At 37.3% G+C, this 23,862-nt stretch overlaps 1 protein-coding gene across 14 annotated transcripts in view; it reads right to left on the bottom strand.

The window, feature by feature from the left end:
* The window catches only part of NECTIN3 (nectin cell adhesion molecule 3), a 118,358-nt gene that overhangs the window by 54,571 nt on the left and 39,925 nt on the right, over positions 1-23,862 (bottom strand). For 4 of the 14 annotated variants that reach the window (XM_027648807.1, XM_027648808.1, XM_027648810.1 and 1 more), the window contains one exon: positions 19,756-22,826. In XM_027648807.1, coding sequence (XP_027504608.1) covers positions 22,243-22,826 — 584 coding nt within the window. In that variant the 3' untranslated portion in view covers positions 19,756-22,242. Of the gene's footprint in view, positions 1-5,056; positions 8,052-8,594; positions 8,658-11,592; positions 14,417-15,476; positions 15,559-16,856; positions 16,996-19,755; positions 22,827-23,862 lie in introns of those variants that run through there. The other 10 variants (XR_003528571.1, XM_027648814.1, XM_027648815.1 and 7 more) reach the window with 8 other exon arrangements.

The following is a 23,862-nucleotide window of genomic DNA, read 5'->3' as shown; positions in this document are numbered from 1 at the left end:
GTCTAGCAGGGAGGGACAGCTCGGTAAGGGCACAAAGTCAAAGGTGCAGTGAGCATCTGCAGCATTCAGTCATCTCCATCGTGCATCTCCCCGGCTTTGTCCTTCGACACAAAAGGCTGATAGCTGTTTCAAGCAAAGGCTTGAAAAGTTCCGAATTGTCTTCAGGTAAGCTCGTTTACATTCTTGCAAGAGAAAGACTTATTTGAAAGCTGAAGCTTCCATTACAAGAGAAGACAAAGTCACTACTTGCTGAGGCTATTCAATTGTAGTCGAAGTTGTTTTCTACTTTAAGCTGCCAATTTGTGTCTTGACAGCAGCTTCTTCCATCCCCCTCCCTCAGTTCTCTTAAAAAGAACAGATTCTCTTAGTTAATTCAAAATGACTGAATTATTTCCCAATACAGTAACTCAAAGTACTTACTGTATAATCAATGCTTTTAGACACAAGTATCCACTGGGCATTTTATTTCACATAGATATCCACGGGGTCAATTACACTTGCTGTGCAAATCATGCACTCGAGCCTGATCAGTGACACTAGAAATTCAACTATCTCTGGCTTTCTAGATGAATCTTCTGATGGACTAGGGTGCAGCTATGCAGCTATTTAATTTAATAAAGCTATTTAGATCCAATGTTAAGCAGATGGTGAAACTTGGATGTGATTTCATAGTAACACATTTGAAAGTGACAAGTCTAAATCTCTCACTTCGCCTGGAAACCGGCTTTGGGATAACCTGCTCCAACTTCCGACAACCAGCTAAGTAGCATCGACATCCAAATTAACCGGATTCTTCCTGCTATTAGGACATATCTGAAGGCAATAGGCAAGTAGTCTAAATATCGCCTTCTGGTATAAGCAGGACCATTTCCTCCAAGCACCATTCCGCCTTTGCCTTTTTTCTTGCTTACTCTGTGTCATGTATCACTTGAAAGAAAGGTGATTTAACCATTTGCAGTGCTGCATCATTGTAATTTTTCCAGCTATAAGAAGGATAGCTGACGTTGATAAGTTACCCATTTTCCACTTGGAAAATTTCTCAGTTCAAAATACATGCACATTCCACATCCTTTATGCCTTTACACAACATAAAAGCAGAGGAAAAAAAATTATGCAACACTGAAGCTCAAACATTTCCATACTGAGTCAAAAATTAATTAACACTGCCCCAAGAAGCCAGAGCAGAGAGAGACAAACATGGAACAAAACAGAATCTATTCTCCATCTTACAAGTGTATTAGGTATTTTCTCGTCAATAAAGCCCTAACGAGGATTTATTAGTGAGAAATAAATTAGCCAAGAACATAAAAAGAATGGAAATCCTAGGGAAGAGACTGCTAAACCAATTTTTTAGTAGCCAATTTTAAAACCGCTTGAAGAGCCAACCCAAAATACATCTGAACAGGTGAGACTTTTTGCCTTAACCCATAGTTGGTGTTTTGTTACTAATCCAGGGCTTCTAGCAATATTCCTGGCGATGGGAAACAGATCCAGCTGACAGTAGGCATCACATCAAGTCATCACAAGCATTAGTAAGAAAGTAGTGTACTCTGAAACAGTGTGTGTCTTCCTCCAGCCACCTTAAGCCTTCTGTTCATTTGCTCAGCGTACCTGGGTAAACCAATCTCCAGCGGCTGCTATCCATCACTCTGGATTTTAAACCTAATACAAAGGCATTTTATTTGCCCATAGCCATTTCTCTCTTTCCTCTCAATTCATGTCAAAGAAGGAAAAAACTTTGTTAGTTGTGGGATTAAAGTCAGGCTGCTTCAGTTTTTATACCTAAAAAGAGCAGTCACATCAGCAGATGAAGTCCGGTCTTAAAAGAGCCAGTTTAGTCAAAAGACAGAAATACAACTGCTCTATGTTTTATCTACCATACTTGACAAGGAATTCAGCTTTTGCCACAAATAGTGCCTGAAAGTAATTATTCCCAAATTACTAGAGCAATTCAGAGAAGTTAGAGATCTCTGGGCTCTTCTTCTCGCGAGTACAATACACTATGGTGGCAGCAGAGACCACGCTTAGACAGGTGTCTGTCTCTCCCCTGACCAGCCAGGAGGAAGGTCTGAAGGGCTGAAGCATCTTTTGCGGGTCCACTGCTGCACTGCACATGACCTAATACTGCATACAGGCATAAATCAGCAGGAAAAAATTAATTTTCTGGAGTTTGCTACAAGCTGAATTGTGTAAACAAATACTGGCTCAAAATATTTTGTTGTCAAGAAAAGGAGCTGTTCAAGCACAGAATATCTGAAGTCATATAGAGGACTATAACACACTTCTTAACGAGACAGGCAAGATGAAGTATTAGGGAGAAACTGCAGGCATACATCCCTAGGGACAGGATCTAACGCAGCAAGACCACCAGGAGCAAGAATTCAGAGATCCAAGACAATAATAAACAAGTAAAATTGAACATTGGGAAAAGGACAAAGGGAAAAAAACCCAGACAGTGGAATCTTCTATAACATGTCTTAAATACTTCACTTGCAATCCTTAACCAATACAGCCAGATCACTATTTTCACACAGATGTAAAAATGAAGTTACTTTCCAGTATTTAGACTGAAGTCACATGGCACTGGAGTGGAACCAGAGGCAAAAGTGGTAAACAAGGATTTAGTCAAAGACATCTAATTTACCAAGTTACACTAAGAGCAGTACCTGATATGTGGTCCCAGGCATCATAAAAACTCAGAACCCACTAAAGTTTATAGTAGAACAGGAACAAATTCAAGTGTGGTGCAATAGCAAATATTCAAAATTCTTCCTCTGGCAATCAGTATCAAAAAAGTTATTTCCTGTAAATCTCTGTTGGATTATAATTCTAATTTAACCTAGTCGAAGAGTACATTTCAAGTTGGAATATAATAAATCTGTGTCTAGCCTCAGTCAAATAGAAATGATTTTTTAATATATTTCACATACTCTCTGCATTCTGTGTGTAGTCCTGCACAGAAATTCAAATTCTTCTCAGCTGTTGAGGAAGCTGGAGTCTACTTGGTTTCCAACTTGGTCCCAGAATTGTGAGGTAAATTCCAATTTACAGTCTTGATTACTAATCATACAAAGGGTAAAAGAGTCACAGCTTGCCTTGTAGGCTCCCAAATAGAATTCATTTTCTACTGGCAATTGAAGGATCTAGATTTCAATACAGCATAAAATTAAGTCAAGTAAGATCACAAAACAAGACTAGAAAAAGTTTCACTGAGGGGTTGTCAGTGCCGATTAAAATGCTTAACACATCTCTACTTGGGTTTCATATTGTTTGAATAATTATTACTAAGACTTGCAACCTATTTTTTGTGCATTTTCATTCAGTATAATTCAGCTAAAGGTACTAAGCTAATGACCAAGAACCACGCCACACCTTTGACTAAAGGCAGAAACATCAAATCTTTACTTTCTGTCAGAAAGGAACTCTGAGGCTGTTAGAACTTTGAACCACTACTTTTGCCAGGTAGGCTCTTTTACAAGTTCAGTTTTTGACTAAGGATGAAATCATAGGTCGCTACTTCTCAAAGCCGACAGTGATATCAGAAGCAGAGTGCTGAACAGTAATATCTAGAAGCTGCCTAAACTTCAAAAGTCAAAGTTCTTTCAGAAGGCTCTCCCCACAATCAGGTCTTTTCACACACTGGTTTATTAGCAAAGACGCTCCTACCTAGCAGTTCTTCATTGCTTACAAACATTTTCAAAGTATATCATCTCAGTCACACATCACGACACATACAGACAACAAAAAAATGAATGAACACTGGTAGGTTTTAATGCCATTGAATTTTCTAAGCAATCTACCAAATACACCAAAAATTTTATTATGTGTTACCCTGCTGAGATATTCAACCACTCTTCTGCCTTTGTTTTTTACTAGTTGTCACAGTTTACTGTAACTTTGACATATCTTTTTAGCACATCATTAGAACATAACTATCTTTAAACACCTTCAGAAAAATGGGCCAAGCAAGTGCTTCTAAGTTTCCACAGTGTTGCAGAGATCTATGCCACCAATTGCACAAACCCATCTAAACCAGCTTTGGAACACCACTGAAAACTCAGGCCAGCTTGATTAATTTCAAGTCTAATATTTTAATGGCATTGGTAAGATATGTTATGTGTGTGAACTGCAATGAAGCATTAGCTTTGCTGTTGGGAATAAATGCATTTCCAAAAGACAAACCTAGTCTTCCAATACTCTGGGCACATACCACAGGCGGACAGAAAACCCCAGGCTACCTCCCACAGTGAAGTGACCTGAGTTGTCAAAACAATTTTGACTGCTCTGCTGCTACCTGTTACTACAGCACTCACACGCAGAGCCTTCCAACAACACAGTGGTTCAGAGAGAACAATTTCAGGTCTGTGGCATTAAAAAAGTTACTATGATACATCTTAATCACTTATCTATACAACAGTATAGTTTTCTGCACTTGAATTTGTGTCACTCAGAGATGGAAACAGCAGCGACACTGCCAGAAAGAAGCTAAACTTAAGAACTCTGAAGGTAAAAACCTTGCCTCCACTCTTCATGAATTATAATACCTTTTTATTGGGCTTTCCTTGAGCTGGATACCCAATACATTAGATAATTCTGTGACTGAACAGCAGTAGTCCTTTATCTTGCTTAGTGTTTCCCTTCTTTTAGTAGTACATTTTCTTAGTTTTCATTTGTATTGTATCCCCAAACATTTTGGATACTCCAAACATTAAATCTTATACTTTCCATAATTGGACTACTTGATACTTGAGCAGAGGACAGCTTACATTTATCAAAGCTAGAGATGTGAATTACTACTCTTCTCCTCCTTTCCTACCTCCCTCACCAGTGATTTTGGGTGTTCAGTTTACCTAAGTGCTAGATTTTCACAAAGTACTATATGCTTCCTGTTATGTAAGGATTTCAGCAGGCAACACGACAGACACTCAAAAGTGGCACTGTTAGGAAAAAACACATGCTCTGCATATGCAACCACAGAGGAGGAAACATATTACCAAAACAGGGGATCCATTTTTCCATACCTTAAGCAATCGCAAATCTAAACAACATACAAAAATTTTATATTTTGAATGTTTTTATTCCAATCAAAATACAAATACAAGCATTTGAAAATGTACAAAAATAAAAAAGGACATTTACTACATCTTGAAAAAGCTGATCAAACCTACTTCTATATGTACAATTCTTTCTGTGGGAAGTCCTAATCAGCAGACTTTTTTCCGTTCTCTTCTGAGCATTCTATGCCAAATCCCCTCCCCCAAAATCCAGCCACATTGAAGACTACAAGCAACAATTCAAGAAAGCTAACACATTGTTAATGTCCCTGAACAGATTACAGAAAAACCATTTCTCACAGGTAATAAACCTGTGGGTGATAATATATTTTGCTAATGACTTTAGGGCAAATTACATCCTGATGGGTAGTTTGCAATTCAAGCTTTCTGCAGTTTGTTGATATATAACTTGGGTAACAGAGTTGGACTACATTTTAAGTTATTTTTACAAATTCAAAAAAACAATTATAGCTTTGTTGATAGCATTCTTCCTTCCTCCCTCCTTTCCCCAAAGTTTTAACTCTTCACACAAAAATGTATGTGCAAATAAGAATAAAAAGCCATAGAAAAGGTCTGAACCCAAAATAATTGTTTTTTACATCATCTGCCAAAATAATATGGACTGAAATGATCACCTGCTCAATACCACCTTGTACTGATGAATGCAGGGTAAGCATTGTCACAACAATAGTTTTGAACCACTGTATAATGTATACCCTCATAATTTTGGTACGAAGTTTTCCTCAGTAATATTGATCAAATTATCTCAACAGGTATAGTTCATTCATGGAATTGTCTGTCATTCCACGTGTTTTAATGTTTGGCCAAGACACTGTGTTCCTTTCATGTTTTGAGAGCTGAGTTTTTTGGAGTTGCAGTAACATAAGGATAAGTTGAGGCATTGTTCGTGGAAAGAGGTAGCTGCTTAAACTGACATTGTGGGAATACACATTTTTGGGAGACATAAGCCCTACTTTGGGTCTCAAATAGAGCAGGTAGCTTTAAAGTTTAAAACAGATGCTCAGTTTACATGAATGTGCTCAGTTCCTAAAAGAAAAGCAAGGTGACAGTGGTTCAAAGATAGCTCCCAAGAAATAGGTTCTCTCCAACCTTTTTCTCTGCCATTCCTTCAGTTGCCAACTTCAACCACATCATATAACAGAAAGCTGCTTAGCAAGAGAACAGCTAATATCTGCTTCTACAGCATCCAGAACACAGGCACCCAAGCCATAATCTCCTAGCTGCTACCTGTAACAAGCTAGAAACATTTAATTTACCTCGACCTATTGTGGATAGGTATCTCATTAACTTTTACTACGATGGAGACAAATGCAGGTTGAATACAGGTTTAACAACGACCTCCTGCCTGCAGCACACTTCACTATGTTAGCTTTCAATTCTGCTGCTTCTACAGCTTTGACTCTTGCCTCTAAAACACCCAAACATCTGCAGAGGAACACAGTAACACCATAGAAGCCATGTTCAGTACGACATACCCATTCTTCTCAACATTTTGTCTTCAGGTCATCTAATGAAAATCATTATTCTGTACTTACCTGTACATGAACTTAAGAGAATAGATGAGCCATTTAATTTTCTCCAGCAAATTCTAGACCCCAACCTATTTTCTGCTGTCTTAAAATATGTCAGGATTGCCCTGTGAGCTCATTTCAGCACTAATACATTATATACATTTTTTTACTTCCTAAATATTTATGTTTTAGTCCGCAGGAAAACTTATTTTTCTGGAAAGATCCTGAGCACATTTTTTTAACCATTACTCCACACTCACAAGATTTCATGTGGGATAATGTTAGCACTGGTAACATCAGGACATTCTCCAGTTACTTCACACTACTGGTTAAGGTTAAAGGGCAGTGCTGAAAAGTCCTTGAAGTTAACTGAAGTCTTTGTTTTCTTGCTAGGACATAAGAACACATCCCAGGCAGTTTTATTGCAAACTGAGAAGAAAGCAAGGAATGTATTTATTACCAAGCAAGATAAACTCTTTAAAATAGGAGTCATATTTGGAAAAATGGCTAAATAGCAACTGATAGGTATGATGTAGCTTCACATAAGGCACTTACAGAAAGTTCTGTCTGTCTAGTCATTTACTTCCTCCAACCAAGTTTCATATAGACCTAACTGTAAAACCAAAACCAGCATGCACATCAACAGGCAGAATCAATAGAAAATAAAAAGTTTTTGATGTAAGGCAATTGCTTCACTTTTAACAAGATGGGAAGACACACAGCATACTTTCTGAAACAGCCAGTCAGTAGTTGAGAGGTAGTCTAGTTGTTCATTTGACTGGGAGAGGTAGAGCTAGTTGAGAAATCAATAGCTAAGGCCAGTCAAAATGATTCCCAAGTTTTCTAAGCTGTGAAAAAATGACTCTCAGCCCAAGACTATTAATGTCACAAGGGATTCAGCTGCCTTGCTCATATTAGTCACTTTTACATGGGTCAAGTTATTGTAAAATATCCATCCAGGGAGAGAATGGTCCAAGAAATAGTCAGGGAAAAAGCTTAGCTACATTTTGGCATGTGTCAACAAATTAATCTAGTTTATGCATCTTACAACTAAAGCTAAAATGCTCCTCTTTTGGCAGGTTGATATAACTACAAAACCAAATACGTGCCCAAGACTAGAAGCAGGTTAGGTCTCAAACTTCTTGCAGTTTACCTATATGAAATTCTCTGTGCAATCTCTTCCCACAGGAAAACACACCAATTATTTTACAGATGAAAGCCAACGAGACATATGGGTCATCAAGTCAACAGGTAATAAAACCCTTGTTAAAGACGTCTGGGTACAGAATCATACATAATGCTCCCTTGGATTGATGTAGACTCTTCCAGGTCCTGAGTTTTGTGGGTATCTGCTGCTCCAGTTTTTGTAGTAAGTTTGCTGATAAACAGGATACATAGGCTGAAGACCTTCTTGTTCCTCTGGCTCTTCAGCCTCGTAAGTAAGTTGCCTTCCATTCACAGCTTTCTAAACACACACAAGAATCAATGAGTTTCATACTTCGTGTATAGAACCTGCAATTCTTTTTCTTGTTAAAACTCTAAGCAAAATAAAAGATGCATGATCTCCAAAACAGTCCTATGAATAAAGAAACATGAACTTAAAAATTCTAATCACTAACAGACATGAAAGAAGCATTAGTAACTATTCAGAGTTAAGCTGAACCTTTTGTTTCAAGGGAAGTTAGAATTTAAAGCTCAATGAATCTAATGAGCAAATCACCAATTATGAAAATGTCTGTCAGCAACTCCTGTGCTTTGTTATGTTACTCAACAAAAAAATCAAAGCTGTAGTGTTTAAGTATTTAAATTAGTCAGTGAAACTACTACAGGGTATTAAAATGGTATCGTCACTTTTCACTTCACGAACAGCAAAGCCGCACCTCAAACAGTTATTGACCAGGATGGACAAATATTTTTTTGTTAATGAAAAACATCTTTATAAGCTTATTTTAAGGAACAAAATGAAATCAAAGCTTCATTTAGAAATTCAAGCTATTTTATTATTTACCATGTGCTGCAAGTTTCCAGCATCTTTCTCTCTGTACTGGCTTTGCAAAGCAAAATGTTCTTTCTGAAAGAAGAAAAGTTACAGTGGAAACAAGTCAAGATTCAACACCGCAGAAGAGGTTTGGTTAATACAAAAATACTAGTCATCACAAAATACGCTCTGCCTTGGGAAGTGTCTTAACTGACAACCATTCTAAGAATCCTTTTTATAAACCAGTGGCTGGTGGAAAAGAAGATCAGGGTCAGTCAGGGTCACCTGTTCCACCTGTGTCCCCTCTCCCAACCTCCTGTGCACACCGCCAGTCCGCTCGCTGGCAGAGCAGTACAAGAAGCAGAAAAGCCCCTGATGGTGTGTGAGCACTGCTCAGCAACAACAAACATCCCTGACTCACCAACACCGTTATCTGCACAAATCCAAAACACAGCCCCAAACCAGCTACTGCAAAGAAAATCAACTCCTCCCCAGCCAAACCACCCACTGTAGGAGATGAGGTTCAAGACCACATAAGGAATCTGGAGGTGCACAAGTTCATGGGACCCGATGAGATACATCTGCAGGTTCTGAGGAAACTGGTGCACGAAGTGACTAAACCATTATCCATGATATCTGAGAAGTCATGGCAGTCCAGCGAAGTTCCACTGACTTGGAAAGAGGAAATAAACCCTCCAGTTTTAAAAAGGGAAACAAAGATGATCTGGGGAACTACAGGCCAGTCAGTCACACTTCAGTGCCCAGTAAGATGAAGGAGCAGATTCTCCTGGAAACTATGCTAAGGCACATGGAAAATAAGGAGGTGATTGGCAACAGCCAACATGGCTTCACGAGGGGCACACTGTGCCTAACAAATTTGATGGCTGTCTATGACAGGGTTATAGTGTTGGTGGATGAAGGAAGAGCAACTGATGTCATCTACCTGGACATGTGCAAAGCATCTGATGCCGTCTTGCATGACATCCCTGTCTCTAAACTGAAGAGCCATGGATGTGATGGATGGACCATGTGGTGAATAAAAAATTGGCTGGATGGTCACACTCAAAGAATTGTGGTCAAGAGCTCAATGCCCAAGTGGGAACCAGTGATAAGTGTCATTCCTCAGCGCTTGGCATCAGGTCTGGTGCAGTTTAACATCTTTGCTGGCAACATGGACACTGGGATTGAGTGCAGCCTCACCAAGTTTGCTGATGGCATCAAGCTGTGTGGTGTGGTTGACACGCTGGGGGAAAGAGATGCCATCCAGAGGGACCTGGGCAGGCTTGAGAGGTGGGACTGCACGAACCTTGTGAAGTTCAACAAGGCCAAGCGCAAGGTCCTGCACCTGAGCCAGAGCACAAATACGGGCTGGGTGGAGAACGGATTGAGAGCAGCCCTGAGGAGGACTTGGGGATGTTGATGGATGAGAAGTTACTTAATGCAGATGACTCAAAATCTCCCTTCTTTCATTTTTTTTTTCACCATTATGAAGGAGCAACTTTATGAGTGAAATGGCTTATTTCCAAATATCCAGATAACCACCAACTGTCTGAGTAATTGGCCAATCTTAATCACACCAAGCAATGTTAACTGAGAATTATGATTTAGGATACATTTTATACTGTGGTATCATCACTCCTAATTAAGTTCTTCCCCTTATGCCACACTTAGTAAAGGGGCACAACAGGATCAAGTGACAACTTTTGCACAATTTTATAATTTTTGGTTTGTAATTCCTTCTTTTCCCAACAGTACCACAGTGGTAGCAACAACACAAAGTAGCTAAGTTGCTGGTCTTATGGCAGAATACCTATGCAACAAGTATTCATACAGGTAGGTAATATTTGCAGGGGCTCTCACCTGAAAAAATTATTTTGAAAAGAACCCAATCTCAGTAATGTTTCTCCTTCTTTTCTCCTCCTTTCCCTTAGCCTTTTACTTTTCCACATTTGTTTAGTTCAAGTTTTGAAGCAGTTTTGAGTTATTTAACTTTTAAAATGACCCCCAAATGCATTGTAAAATTACTTTAAAAATCATCTAATATTTTCTACCTTCTCCACTTCTCCAAAAGTTATTTTTCACCATCTTCACAGGTTTATTATTCCAAATTTTGTTTGTCAAACTTCTTGTCTTGTAATTCCATTTCAAAGTCACACTGCTTTTGCTTCTCAGGTCTTGAAATGCAATCTGCAGACCAATTCTGAGAATATGTGATTTACCACTTAACAGGATTGGTAAATCCTCTTACTGGTCTTTCATATCTGAGCTAAGAGCATGAATTTACCACACAAGAAGGCAAAACACACATGGGGAACAAGAACCCCCCCCATCTTCACCAAAGGCTAATGTTCTGTGAGAAAAAAAATAAATCTTCCTGCTCGAGACATTCTACCAACAGTGGACTTAGACATGATTAAGACAAACACTGGAAAGCAGAAGAGCAAATTCCAGTTAGTTCATTTATTCAATTAAAACTAGAGGCAAAGGAAATCATCTCACATGGCATGAAAAGACAACACCTTTGCTAGAGAATAAAGTTGCACATTTTACAGCCATGGAGCAAGTGATAAAACCAAAATCATCAGGTTCTGTCAAACAAAACTGGTGTTGAGCTACACTCTTTCTGTGTAGGGGGAGATAGTATATCTGGGGTTCTGTGCTGATACTTAACAGTAGTTTGCATTGCCTTACCTTTACATTTTGCAGAGTTTCATAAAAACACTGTTTTACTCTAAGCATGCTCCTTCTCAAACAGTCCTTCAAAACCAATTATCTCACCAACAATTCCATCTTGTTTTTTTCATCCTTTCCAATTTAGAAATCCCATTACAAAAGCATCCACTAAAAAAAACCTTGTGGCTCATTCTAACCCCTATCTGGGCAATGGTTTTCGGGCTTTTTCCCTCTTGTAAGACCCTTTATTAATATTGATGATTTTATCTATGCACATTTGTGCTTCCTTTCATTCAATCCTGTTTGGCTAAACAGTTCTTCAGTTTATGGCAAATTATAACAATAATGTTTCCTTTTCCATCAAGGAAGAGGTATTTTCATCTGCATGAAGAGCATTAGGAAAAGAACTAGAAGAGTGAAAGGGAGCCACAATCTATAAATGAATCAATATTATGCTAAGTTTAAGAGTACTGCGGATGATGTTTTCCAATTTAACTCAGAAATATTGTCATTTGGTAAATGGTGTTATATGCTTTTAACTGTGCTAAGACCATTTCACCAGTTTCTTTCCTATTTTGAATAGGAACACAAATACTACTGTAAAGAGCTTTAGCATCTGACCTGTTTTAAATAAGTGAGGCACTCTTCCAAGCTGCAAGTCTAAAATCAGTCTTCTCATGGCCAGAATTACCTACTGGGCTGTACTTCCCTTAATGCACTCTTATTTTCTGTTGCTACAGAAGAGCCCTGTTAAATTCTGAATCCTTCAAGAACTCTGAATGTTGCATTGCATTATGCAAAACAATGTATTTTTTTCCTCTTTCCTTCAGAAGCACCTGTCAAGCTAGTAATAGCTTCAGTTCTTTCCCATTGTCAAAGACTACCCATCTCAGTCACGTTTCAAGGCAAGCAGAGAAGTTTTGCTTCTTAGCAATATATCCTTTGAAACAGTGAATTTAATGATTCCAAGGACTGCCTGAATTAGTACACCCTCTCCCACTGCTTTTTTAAATATTACGCAACAGAAAAAAATCCTCTTTAAGCCACTGGAATTCTTCCATTGCTCAACTTCTTGATTTGCCTCAAAAATTCAGTTGCCAAGCAGAGATTCCTCTCTCACTAAGGACGTAACCTTCAGGCTGCTCACTACTCTTTCACATTACATGCAATAAATGGTTCTGAGTAACAGAGTGGCATTGCCACGACAATGATTATTAAAAGAACACCCAGACAAAAGCAGTAGCTTTGTTGCTAAAAAAGGTGATAAAAGATGAACCAACAGTCTTCACAGTAAATTAAACTATAATGCTATTTTTTCTGTGTTCCACTTAATATTCCTATGTTTTGGACTTTTGCCTCACTCTTTTACAGCCTCAGTGAACCAGTTCTTCCCAGTTCTGAAGTGATTCACACGAACATATGAATTGGTACTTGCAAATACCAGTACAGAGAAACTATGACTACTCAGTTTCACAGAACTTTTGCACCTTTGTGCAGCCTATTATTTCCACTCAGACTGAACCCATCATCTATTGCTGCCGACAACGCAGTGACACTCTCCCTACAGATGTTTTCAGTGTAACCAGAAGCTTACACCTGAACTCCCCAGTGAGAGGTTCACCAGAATGGCCTCTCATATATGGTAGATAATGCAGTTTCAACAGCATTTGGAACATGAGTTCTGTGGTTAGTACATACATTCAATCACACAGGACAAGACAGGCTGCTAATTAACTTGTTTCTTGTACTTCTTTACAGCTATCCAAGTGTTGGCTTGGTACACCAAAACAAGGCAACCAATCACTTCTTAGCTAAAGCCAGTATTTTAACATTCATTTCTGTTAGATAAAGCAGAAGCTTTTGCTTCAAGCTAACAGAGTACATGTGATCATAGGTAGTATAAGCTGGGAAGACCCAGCCTTCAGCTCCAGTTCTTTTCAGTTTTGGAGTTCCACAGAGAGAGAAAGACAGGTACACTAACAATGTTATGCCAACATCCATTATTTGTAAACAAAGCGTAGTTAACATCTGGCCTGAAGAACTAGATCTTTCTTCTTCCTCTCCCAAAACAACTTAAAACTGTATTTATCTAGCTTGAGGAAAATGAATATTCAATTCAGTCTGTTTGGGATTTTTTCTCTATTTACAAAATACAGTTACATAAAACATTTTACTATTTCTTAGTTCTTAAGTATTCACTTACAGAAGCTACAGTAAGCACAACCAAGAAAGAATTCAAAGGTTGCAGAGTTCCAAAGAGGAAAACAATAAAGTACACACTTTATGAGTAGCTCTGTAAAGGATAAATAATTGCATTTTGTTGTCATTTTCCCATCTAGCAGCACTACTGATGCACAAATATCACAACAGTCCATATCTTTTCATTCTATAAGACAATCTTTAAGGCACAGGATTGTATAAGCAGAGGCAGGATTCATCAAAAAATGCATTTGTTGTATACTGTAGTGACAGAAGAAATAGGTACTACATAATTAGCACAAGATGACCAACCAGAGCATAGAAAAGCACTGGTTCTCTTGAGTCATCTTAGGTGTTGTACCACCTTCAAAGCAAGACAACAAAAACCTACTACACTTTATGGCAACAAAATGTTTTCTACCTTCATAATGTTATAATCATTGGGCTGCTACTAAAAGTAGCAATGGACCTCAGAAGAGTTTCTTGTCTCACTCAGCAATAATATACACAAGTATTACTCACTGTAATATCTGCAACACATGGTATTGATTTCATGCATTCCTTTCATGAAAAAGAGGAAATCTTTTATCAGCAACTGATATTTGTGAGCTTTAGTAACCATCAATCACACAAAGAAAATCTGCAGGAATATTTTCAACATTAAGAATGCCATCAAAATCCTTCTTGAAGGTAGGGAATGAATTTTTTCCTTCTATCAAAAAAGACTTCTATGGGTCCTTACAACTGCAAAGCTACACCAGAGTATTGGAAAAATGGTATTTGTTATAAACAAATGATTGTCTGAACTACCTCAGTCTTATAATTCAGCACAATAGTGGCTGGAATTACGTTATTTATACAGTGTACTGAGGATGGAACAAAAATCGCACTAAAAACAATTACAATTTATTTCTTACAAGTACTAATAGGTGATGGAAGGTTTCTTCGGTGTAAGCAGAAATCTAAAAAAATCAGACTGACTGATTACTGATTTATATATATATATATAAAAGACACTTTAGAGGCTGTGGTCAGGATTCACAAGTTTTCATGAATAGATTGATTTATGTTATGAAATATAATAATCAATGATGTTAGTTGAAACCATCTCCCATGAACAGATCTCTTCTGTGCTGCCTAGTGCAAGAAATGCCTTCCAAATTCACCTGGAGCTTCACAGTCCAATCGAGCTCAAAGCCATGCTGGAACATGGCAGGTAATCCTATCCTTCCTTGTCCCCCACTTAGTTTAACTGACTCATATGTTAGAATCAGCTTTCCAGTGTATCACCTCTATGACCCTCTTTGATCAGACTACACCCACACAAACACTAGACGTTGGTAAGGAACTTTTGTGCCTATTGCTGTTTTGCTTGGACAGCGTTACTTTAGATGACATGAAATTATCCCTGAAAGCATATTAAAAATTCAAGTACTTGTCTCAGATTTAGTACAGGATCTTTTGCTGCTCATAAATGCAAGAAAAAAAAAAAAAGGATAAAATTAGAATTTACATAATTGCAAGCATTTCAAAGTGATTTAGTGATCTTCACCAGGAATCAAACCCATACTTTGGTAAATTAGCTATGCCAAAGCCCAAATTCCAATATAACCCTACCACTCAAATATTAACAGCTTGAAAGAATGTCAGTTGTTACAAGCAAGGAAGGTGATGATGAAGTCACTTTTAAAGTTTACCAAATATATTCCCCCCCAAGAAGACTGTTTTATATTCTATGTATATTCTCTTAATCACCATGGAATTTCAACTATAGATTTTTCTACTTCAAAAGGAGATGTGTCTGTCAAATGTTGTTAGGGATACAAAAATGATCTGTCTACCTGCTTCCTGACCTTTAAGGATGACTTTGACACCAAGAATAAGAGATTCAGATATCATATATGTGGAGAAACAGCTTGGCTGCAAAACAACTAAAAGGATCCATACATTACTCAGAAAGCAGATTCAGACTAAATTAAACATAATAAAACAAAGTTAACACTTTCCCTACCTCAGTTTAAGATGTATATAACCACTTACCTGAAGCATAGCTTCTTTCTGTGGGACTGAGAATGCTCTCTCCTCACATGAAGATGGTTTGTGAGTGGGCGGAAGATCGATCCTGTAGTAAAGAAAGAATCAAATATGAAACATCATGTTTGTGAAGTCCAATTGAATGGTCAGATATTATTTATTTAAGTGCCAAATCACCCAACACTCGGTATTCAGGGACACGTACCTTTCAGTCACCAATGACACACGTGAAATATTGTAATGTAACACATCCACCACTGGTAATCATTGAGCCACACACTTTCTGTAGAAAAGCACCACCTATAATTCACTCTTTACCCTGTAAGAGGTTAAGTGGACTGAACCTCTCCCCATACACTCCAACTAAGTAGGGTTAGGAACTACCGTTATCTATCATGTTTTCTAGGTTATGAGATACAGCTTGAGTAACATTTTTAACTGCAGCCTGTCTTTAAAAAGCCTTTGAGAAAGCCTTACTATCCATTATTGCATGCAAGACTTTTTCCATTGTAACATTCTCAGTGAAAGCAAATGATTCTAAAGGAATTTAAATGTTTAAGACTGTTCATATAAATATGTTTCAGCTACAGAACCTAAGACAAACAAACAAGAAAACAGAATTTCTAACCATGTTAGAAATTACTCAGAAGTAAACACTTGACTCATCTTGCTAGCTCAATGCAAACAAGGAAACTTATTTTATGCTAAAGGCTCTAAGTTATTTAATTCTATTCCCCATTAAGTATATATACAGACATGACAGACATTTTCATTTCTCATTAAGTGTTTACTGTATATTGCATGCGCAAAAATACTTGTATTTAAAGATATTTAAAGCCATCGTCACCTTTTATGCATGTTCCAAACAGGGTCTAAACATCATCCACTTTAACTGATAAAATCCTTTCAGACTTTTTTTTGCTTGCTTCTTTTTTGTTTGACCATTTGGATGCTCAAAAAAGTAAATCACCTGTCTGCACCAGAGACTTGAAGAAACAACTAGAAAGCATGTTAAGTCAGTCATTTCTAAGTACAGGTCTGTGGGTGCTTGCTTAATTTTACACATATATTGGAATAAATCTTAGCAGGCCTTCACTTCTGCAAAGCATGGTCAATCTGCTTTCAAATTAGACCCACAGGTACAGCAAACTAGTAGTCTGTGGCATCAGTCAGGAGGGAACTCTCCCCTGCCCTTCAATTAAATCTATAAATTTTCTTTCAAAAAAAACCCTTCATATTTTCTACTCTGAAAATACAGCCTTAAAATCATGACAGCTGAATAGCTATTAAGTAAACTCAGACATTTACATTCCTGTATAAAACAAATGCTTTCTATATATTACTTTCAATTGAACAACAAAAAAAAATATTCCAACACATACTCACACTTTGTCAAGATAGGATGGCCTTTTTTTCTTCGGGGTCAGCAGCACTGTCACAAAGATGGTAATGATAAAAAGAGCAAGGACTGCCCCAATCACAGCCCCTGCTACAGCAACAGAAGATGTCTGCTTAAATGGCACATCTGCAATGTGATAGCACAGATTACACCTTTAAGAAGATCACATCCTTTCAATACTCAGATAAGCTACTTCAGCTTGTTCAGCTGTTCTGAGAAATGTTTCTTCCTTCTACCACCAAACAGAAAGCCTTGTCCTGCACTAGCACTCTTGCAGTTCTGGCTCCACTCACTAAGCTAAAAAACTGGTTAAGACAGTTAATGAAATCATAACCTGATTTCAAAAGTGTCATTGACTACTTTTAATAAATAGTAGCTGCATCCTTTTATTTTTCATTTCAAGGCAAGATGATGTTACAGAACACATGCTTTGCACTTGCATGAGCTAACAAGGTTTTAATTCAAAAACCTAGACAACTATGGCTTTATTGGCAATCTTTCTTTAAAGACATCGAAGTCTGCAGAAAGCAAAAAGGGAAACATAAAATCAGGAGAAAAAAAGATATACTACTAGGAGCAATGAACATGCAAACTTACTAACTACTTGGCTTGTACTTATAAAACCAACCACTAAGGCCACCTATCATCTCTAGCACTTCACACTTCAAGCTACAAGAAAGTAATTTTCATAAATAAATTTTAATATGGAGGGAAGGAAAAACAAGTGTCTTTTTCCTTCTAAAGCATTTTTTGTTTGACCTTAGCATTGTCAAATCCGACGTTTAACAACTCTCATACTAAATTAACACACTTGTCAGTCTTTAAAGGTCACTCCTTTCACTATGCTTGGAATTGAATGTTTTAAGTCTCAAAACTGAAAAACCTGCTAGCATTTTGATTTAAAATCATCAAGCCCAGTTATTTCAAACTTGGATCAACAGGCTCATCAAAAAGTTGCAGAATTGGAATAGCTCATATTAGATGCACTAAAACTCTTACCTGTAAAATATAGGTAGCACACATTAAATAATGCTCTGATCTACATTGAAGACCAAATCAGAAAGGGTAGCAGCAAAGAATTTCAAAATTAACACAGTTCTATACCTCAACATATTTCTAAAGCAACCTACTTCAGCTGTTTTCCAAACAAGACATGACCATCCTCTATTTAATCTCTTACCAGAGGAAATTTTGAGAGCCTCTTCAGCTGTATGTTCTATTCACAGGAAAAAAAACCCCTTGAAATATTCAATATGTTCTATCAATGACTCAAAATTCTAATGTTGTTCTGCCTGTATGCTGAAAAGCTGGACAGAATAATCTCTCTTTAAAAAGCAAAACCCAAAACATTGAACTTGGAATCTAAAAAAGAGATTCCTGTCCTCTCACTGCATATGAAAGATGCAATAGGAATACTACTCTGGGATCACACTCACAAAGGGATGTTTGAGTATTTATTAAGCTTGAATAAAACTAAGATTTTTTTTTGTGACTTCCTTAAAGTTACAGAATAAAGTCATGCAGTAAAAACTTGCAGAAGCTAATTAATTAACAAGATTAATTAACATACTGCCTTCAGTGATCATTGTTCTAGTTTACATAACAGATTTCTTGGCATAAGCTCCATTTGTGTCAGATACCAGGCTGAACACCAGGAAACCATCCTGGTTTTGCAGGGAGAGACTCAATTTCTTCTCAGTAGCTGGTACAGTGCTGTGTTTCAGATTCAGTATGACAATAATGTTGATAACACACTCATGTTTTGGTTTGTGCTGGACTATTTTTTTGTGTGTGTGTGTGTGTTTCAGAGGAGGTACACAAAAGAAAACTGAGAGAGAGCATAGCTAGGACCAGTGACCCAAACTGGCCAAAGGAATACTCCAAACCACAGAACATCATGCCCAGTATGTAAGCAAGTGAAGTTACCCAGAAGGGAGGCCACTCTGAGTTCAGGGAGGGAATCTGGCATTGGTCAGCAGGTGGGGAGCAACAGTACTGCACACCACTTGTTTGTCTGGGTTTCTTTCCCCTTTTTGATTATCATAATTATTTCCTATTATAATTTTAATATTTTACCTTGTTTTCAAATAGTAAATTGTTCTTATCTCAACATACAAGTTTTACTTTTGATTCTTCTCTCCATTTGACCAGGGTGGTGGGGAGAGAGGGGAGGTGAGTGAGCAGTGGTGGGGTGCTTAGTTGCCAGCTGGGTTTAAACCACAACAGAAACATAAATCCTATGAATCAGTGGAAGACCCACCTAAGCACTGCCTTTTAATTGGCTTAGGTTTAGTTTATACTGGGTACCCACTTCTTTTAAGTGAGAAAAATCACAAGTAACTAATATACGCTGTTAGGTCCAGAATTCACAAAGAGGCTTTGGCCTTGTGATTACACCAGAAGAGTTTCTTGACTGTTTCATACTAACTTCACAGTGCCTTTTTTTCTGGTAAATTCTGTTCTAATGTTGAAACACCACAGAGCATTATACTTTCAATCAAACTCCAACCATTGAATCTCATTTTGCGTGAGACAACAACCACCCATTTGCTTCTGAACACCAATAAAAATAGTGATATCCCACAGCAAGAATAACAACACACAGGAACTGAAGTGTAATTACCACAGGGCACACTGAATTTACTTTCTTATTTTGCTTTGGCAAAAATGGAGGCACAAAAATTTAATCAGCCCAACCAGGAAAATGATCAGAAACCCAGACTACCATGCCAAGGTGAAGAAGCTAGAGAGCACCTAAGATCCATGGTGCAGCATTTTAACTACCAGTTGGTCAGAAATAGATGGGAATTGATTCACTCCAAGAAATACAGTTAAAGCAGAGCTACAGTAACCAAAAACAAAAGAATGAAAAAAATGAGTTTTTCCTTTAAAGCAGGCAATTTCTAGATAGTGGATCAGCTATGCTTTAAGTGAAATTGTTTGGCAGCAACTATCTCCATTTATCATTCTCTTATCTTCTTAAAATAGTTCCTGAAGACACTTGTTTTATAAGCTTAGGGTCTACAAGGGGAAGTGCTAAAAAGCCCATCTTAAACAGTTTAAACACTTCAGTTCATTCTATCCAGCCTCTGTGTTTATTGTGCTTTTCTGTCTTCAATTTTTAAGAACATACCTTTGAAACATTTTTGAACACTACCTATGTTCCAGAATGTAACAAAAAGTTTATTCACACAACAGCCATTTGTACTTACAATCAATTCTTTTTACAGCAGACATAATGTACAAAACATTGCAACACGCGTAAGCCCTATCCGTGTTATCAACTTCAATTCCAGAACATTTCAACTTCTTAACCCATAGGAATTAAACATATATATATTTTAAAAATCAAAGCAAAAAAAAAATCCACAGAGACAAAAGCAAGATATCCCATGTGGAAAACTGGTTTATGGTTAATGTTTATTTCAAAGTAACACCATCTTTTAAAGATGATATATCAAGTATTTTTATTTGAAGAGAGGTATAATCTCTTTATTCCAGAAATAATTTGGATCAGAACCTTCTGCTAGAAATTTAACTCTTTTCCTTGTGTTTGCACCCAAACTACAGATAACCACTTGCTATCATTCTTGAGACTTTGGTCAATCGTGTATTAGTACTCCATTAATCCAAACACAAACTTAAGTTGTTTAGGGATGCTTTTCCATTGGAATTTCAAATAAAGCTGTTGTCTTAATCTTTTTTGAAGACATGCAGTCATATGCAATCACAGTGTATTGTCTACAACGCTCAATACAACTATGTTCATGAAGCTCTAAATGCTGTAAAGCTACCAAACATCGTGAGGCTAGAAAAGAACTTCCAACATGAATGCTCATGAAGCAGCTGTAATAATGCAGCCTATTTCACCTCAAAGGTAGCAGAGACTTTTCCCTTTTCAGGTTCCAAATACTAATAGCCTTATCAGCTTCAATTTCCTTAAGCTAAACACTTAAAAATGGCACTTCAAAAGATCTACTATTCTAAGTATGAATTTATCATTGTTCTGTAATTCCTCTAAAGTTTTTTCATTCCTCCCTAAATAATCAGCAGATTTAGTCTGGTGAATCTGCTCAAGACAAAGTAGAACTACTTCAGATGTCAAACAAGATGTCCTACATATAATGGATACAATGTCATTGGAAAGAACAAGAACATGTTGTTAAATCAGTATTGATTATTTGCAGGGAAAACAAATCCACTGCAGTACAGAGACCGCACAAGTCATCAGAATTCCTGTTTCATAGATTCTGTAGTTGCATCACTGGAGAGTGTGTTTTCAACAAATGAAGTAGCAGTGCAAGTGTCCACTTCCCTACTAATAATCTGAAACTAGTTACCCTCTTCAAAGCAAGCATTGTAACTTATTCGGAAGCAGCGTAAAACCGCTGTTTTAACCTCTGGTCATAAAAACTCTTAACTTGTTTGGCACCTGGGAAAATAAGCAAATTCACATTAGCCTCCAGCTTCGGAATCTATATAATTCTCCTTAGTTGTGCCCAATTCTCCAGCTTTCAAATTCAACAGTAAGATTCCCACATAGCCTCCGGAACAGGTCTCAAAAATTGCACCCTGTGTACTTGCAAAGAGCACCTTGTATGCGTTAATGAGTTTTGACATCCTGCCAATTACAGGCCTAACAAAATACCTTACTGTATGTATATACAGACACTAGAATAAGCTTTAGAAATCAATGACTATAAAAAAATAACTTTTCATCTTATTCAAATACAAGCCTTTGACCTGTTTACAGTTACTCCTCAAAATTTTGTTCATAAGTTAGTTTCAGTGCAATGACTTAACTTTTAAGTATATAGTTACAAGAAGGCTCATTGAAATGCTAAGAGGTATTCGTTTTTATTCAGAAAAAAAACCTAAAAAATAAAGCTTTAATTCTGCTGTAACTTATTTTAATTGGTAAAGTATTTGCTATATAGAAGTATTAAGTTTACCATGGATAGTACCTACACTGGAATAATTCAAAGCCCCAGAAGATTATATTTGATCACTGGACTTAGGTAAACTTCCTTTTAAATCAGAGAACCAAGACAGCCACTTTTTATTCTTAAACAATATTGAATGGGAACTTTAATTTAGCCTTTTTTTTTTACCTCTGACATAGAGCAATATAAGCACTCTGCATTAAAACTCCAATTTTAAACAGTAGTACAGCATTGGGAAAAAAAAGCAGCTCAAATACATTTTCCCCAGATTCAGTATTTCATTGTGTCAAGTTACAATATAAAAACCTTCAAAAAAAAAAAAATTCAGTTTCAAAAAGTTTATTCCTCCTCTCTTGTTTAAGTATAAACAATCTGAAAGTGACCAGCCAATGAAATGAACTGCAGATACACCTTTAGTTTTCAGTGGTTACTACACATACCACTCCCTCCGAGATATTACCGCGCCATCTAAGTGAGAAACAAAGTCCTCATCATCGTATAATTCACCAGCCATAAAACTCAATCCATATGTTCCACCTTCATAGTAATCCATTCGTCTTTCATAACGTTCCTGGTACCTGTTAGTATTGTCTATATTGTTCAACTCAGGTTTTTCAGGGTCTTCTAAATAATCTTTAGATATTATGTTCATTGGATGGTTTATTTCTTTTTTTATACTGTCAGGGTAAGAATCCACATCATCTGACTGAAGAACATCTATTTGAGACTCTTTCTGCATATCTGATGGTGGAATGTAGCTCTTAGCAAAGTAGTCACCACGGAACGTCTTTCTTCTCCTATAGCAGAGAACTGCACCCAGAATACTGAGAAGTGAGAGTAAAAGAAGCCCACCCACCACAGAACCGATGATGGTACCCCAAGAGTCGTCCTGCATTGTTGGCAAGGTTGATGTTGGGAAATCTATTATTCTAGGCTGTGTTGCTAAACCTGTGATGCCATCAGTCGAAGGATGCCAGGGAACCGTGGGCAGCCGAGTGGTAGTAGTAGGAGGATCTAATGGAAAGAGCAAAGAAGTAGACAAGACACAGAAAAGGCACAGAATGTCAATGCAAGCTAAATCAGTTAAGGGTTTATAAGAAAGCAAAGTTGATGGGTATGTTCTACAAGAATAGTTTTTCATTCTCAAGTTCATGGCACTATGAAAAGTCTAACATTTTCCACAGGCTTTGAACTAGCTTTATCAAATGCAGTTTTGAGCTATGCTGCAGAAGGATAGAAAGTACAGGGAGTAAACAAAATAAAAATCATCTTCAAATAGACTCTTTGCCCTCCTCAAAGTAAGGAGATGCAGGTTTTCTGCTCAGATGTTGACTGTTCATTCGTTATTTACCTCCTTCATGGAGGAAAAACCCAAGCAGTCCTCTAACTTTCCATCCAGCAGTTAGGAATACTGGATCGAATTAACTGATTATGCCACAGAATCAATTATTCCACACTAAATTCCCACTTCAGAAATTGTTCAGGGCATTAAGTATAAGAATGAAAAACTATGAGTTGTGTGTTCAGTCAGCAACGCATGAACTACTGATTTTTAAGCTAATCTCTCCAAAAACATTTATTTCATTAATACAACTTACTCAGCCTCACCTTGGGATTAGTGAAAGAAGCATAGTTAAAAATGGCACGTATTAATCTCAAAGTAACTCTTATGTTGAGCAAGGAGCCTTGAGGTTTTTAAAATAACAATAAAAACCCAGAACATTTCAAGTAAAAATTATTTCTATGCATTCCTCTTAAAAGCAATTTGATGCCTCATACACAAAGAAATTTCCACATTCATTCTTCAGTATAAAATACCAATTGATTTCATGTCAGGTTTTGTATGTAAACAAGAGACTGCCAGCTACCACACTTGTCCAGCACACGGCTTTTTCCTTTGTTCTTTAGGTCTGCTGGAGATGTATGCATCTGTATTGCTGACAAGGTTCCAAGTGATGGGTTGATGACACCAAGAAAGCCTCCTGAGATTATACCAGTCAATCACAAATGTTTTATGCAACTCCAGTTCTTATTTCTGTGCCACACTGAA

Source organism: Corapipo altera, unplaced genomic scaffold, assembly GCF_003945725.1.
Source record: "Corapipo altera isolate COAL_440 unplaced genomic scaffold, ASM394572v1 58, whole genome shotgun sequence".
Lineage (NCBI taxonomy): Eukaryota > Metazoa > Chordata > Aves > Passeriformes > Pipridae > Corapipo > Corapipo altera.
This window is presented reverse-complemented; position numbering and strand designations above follow the sequence as displayed.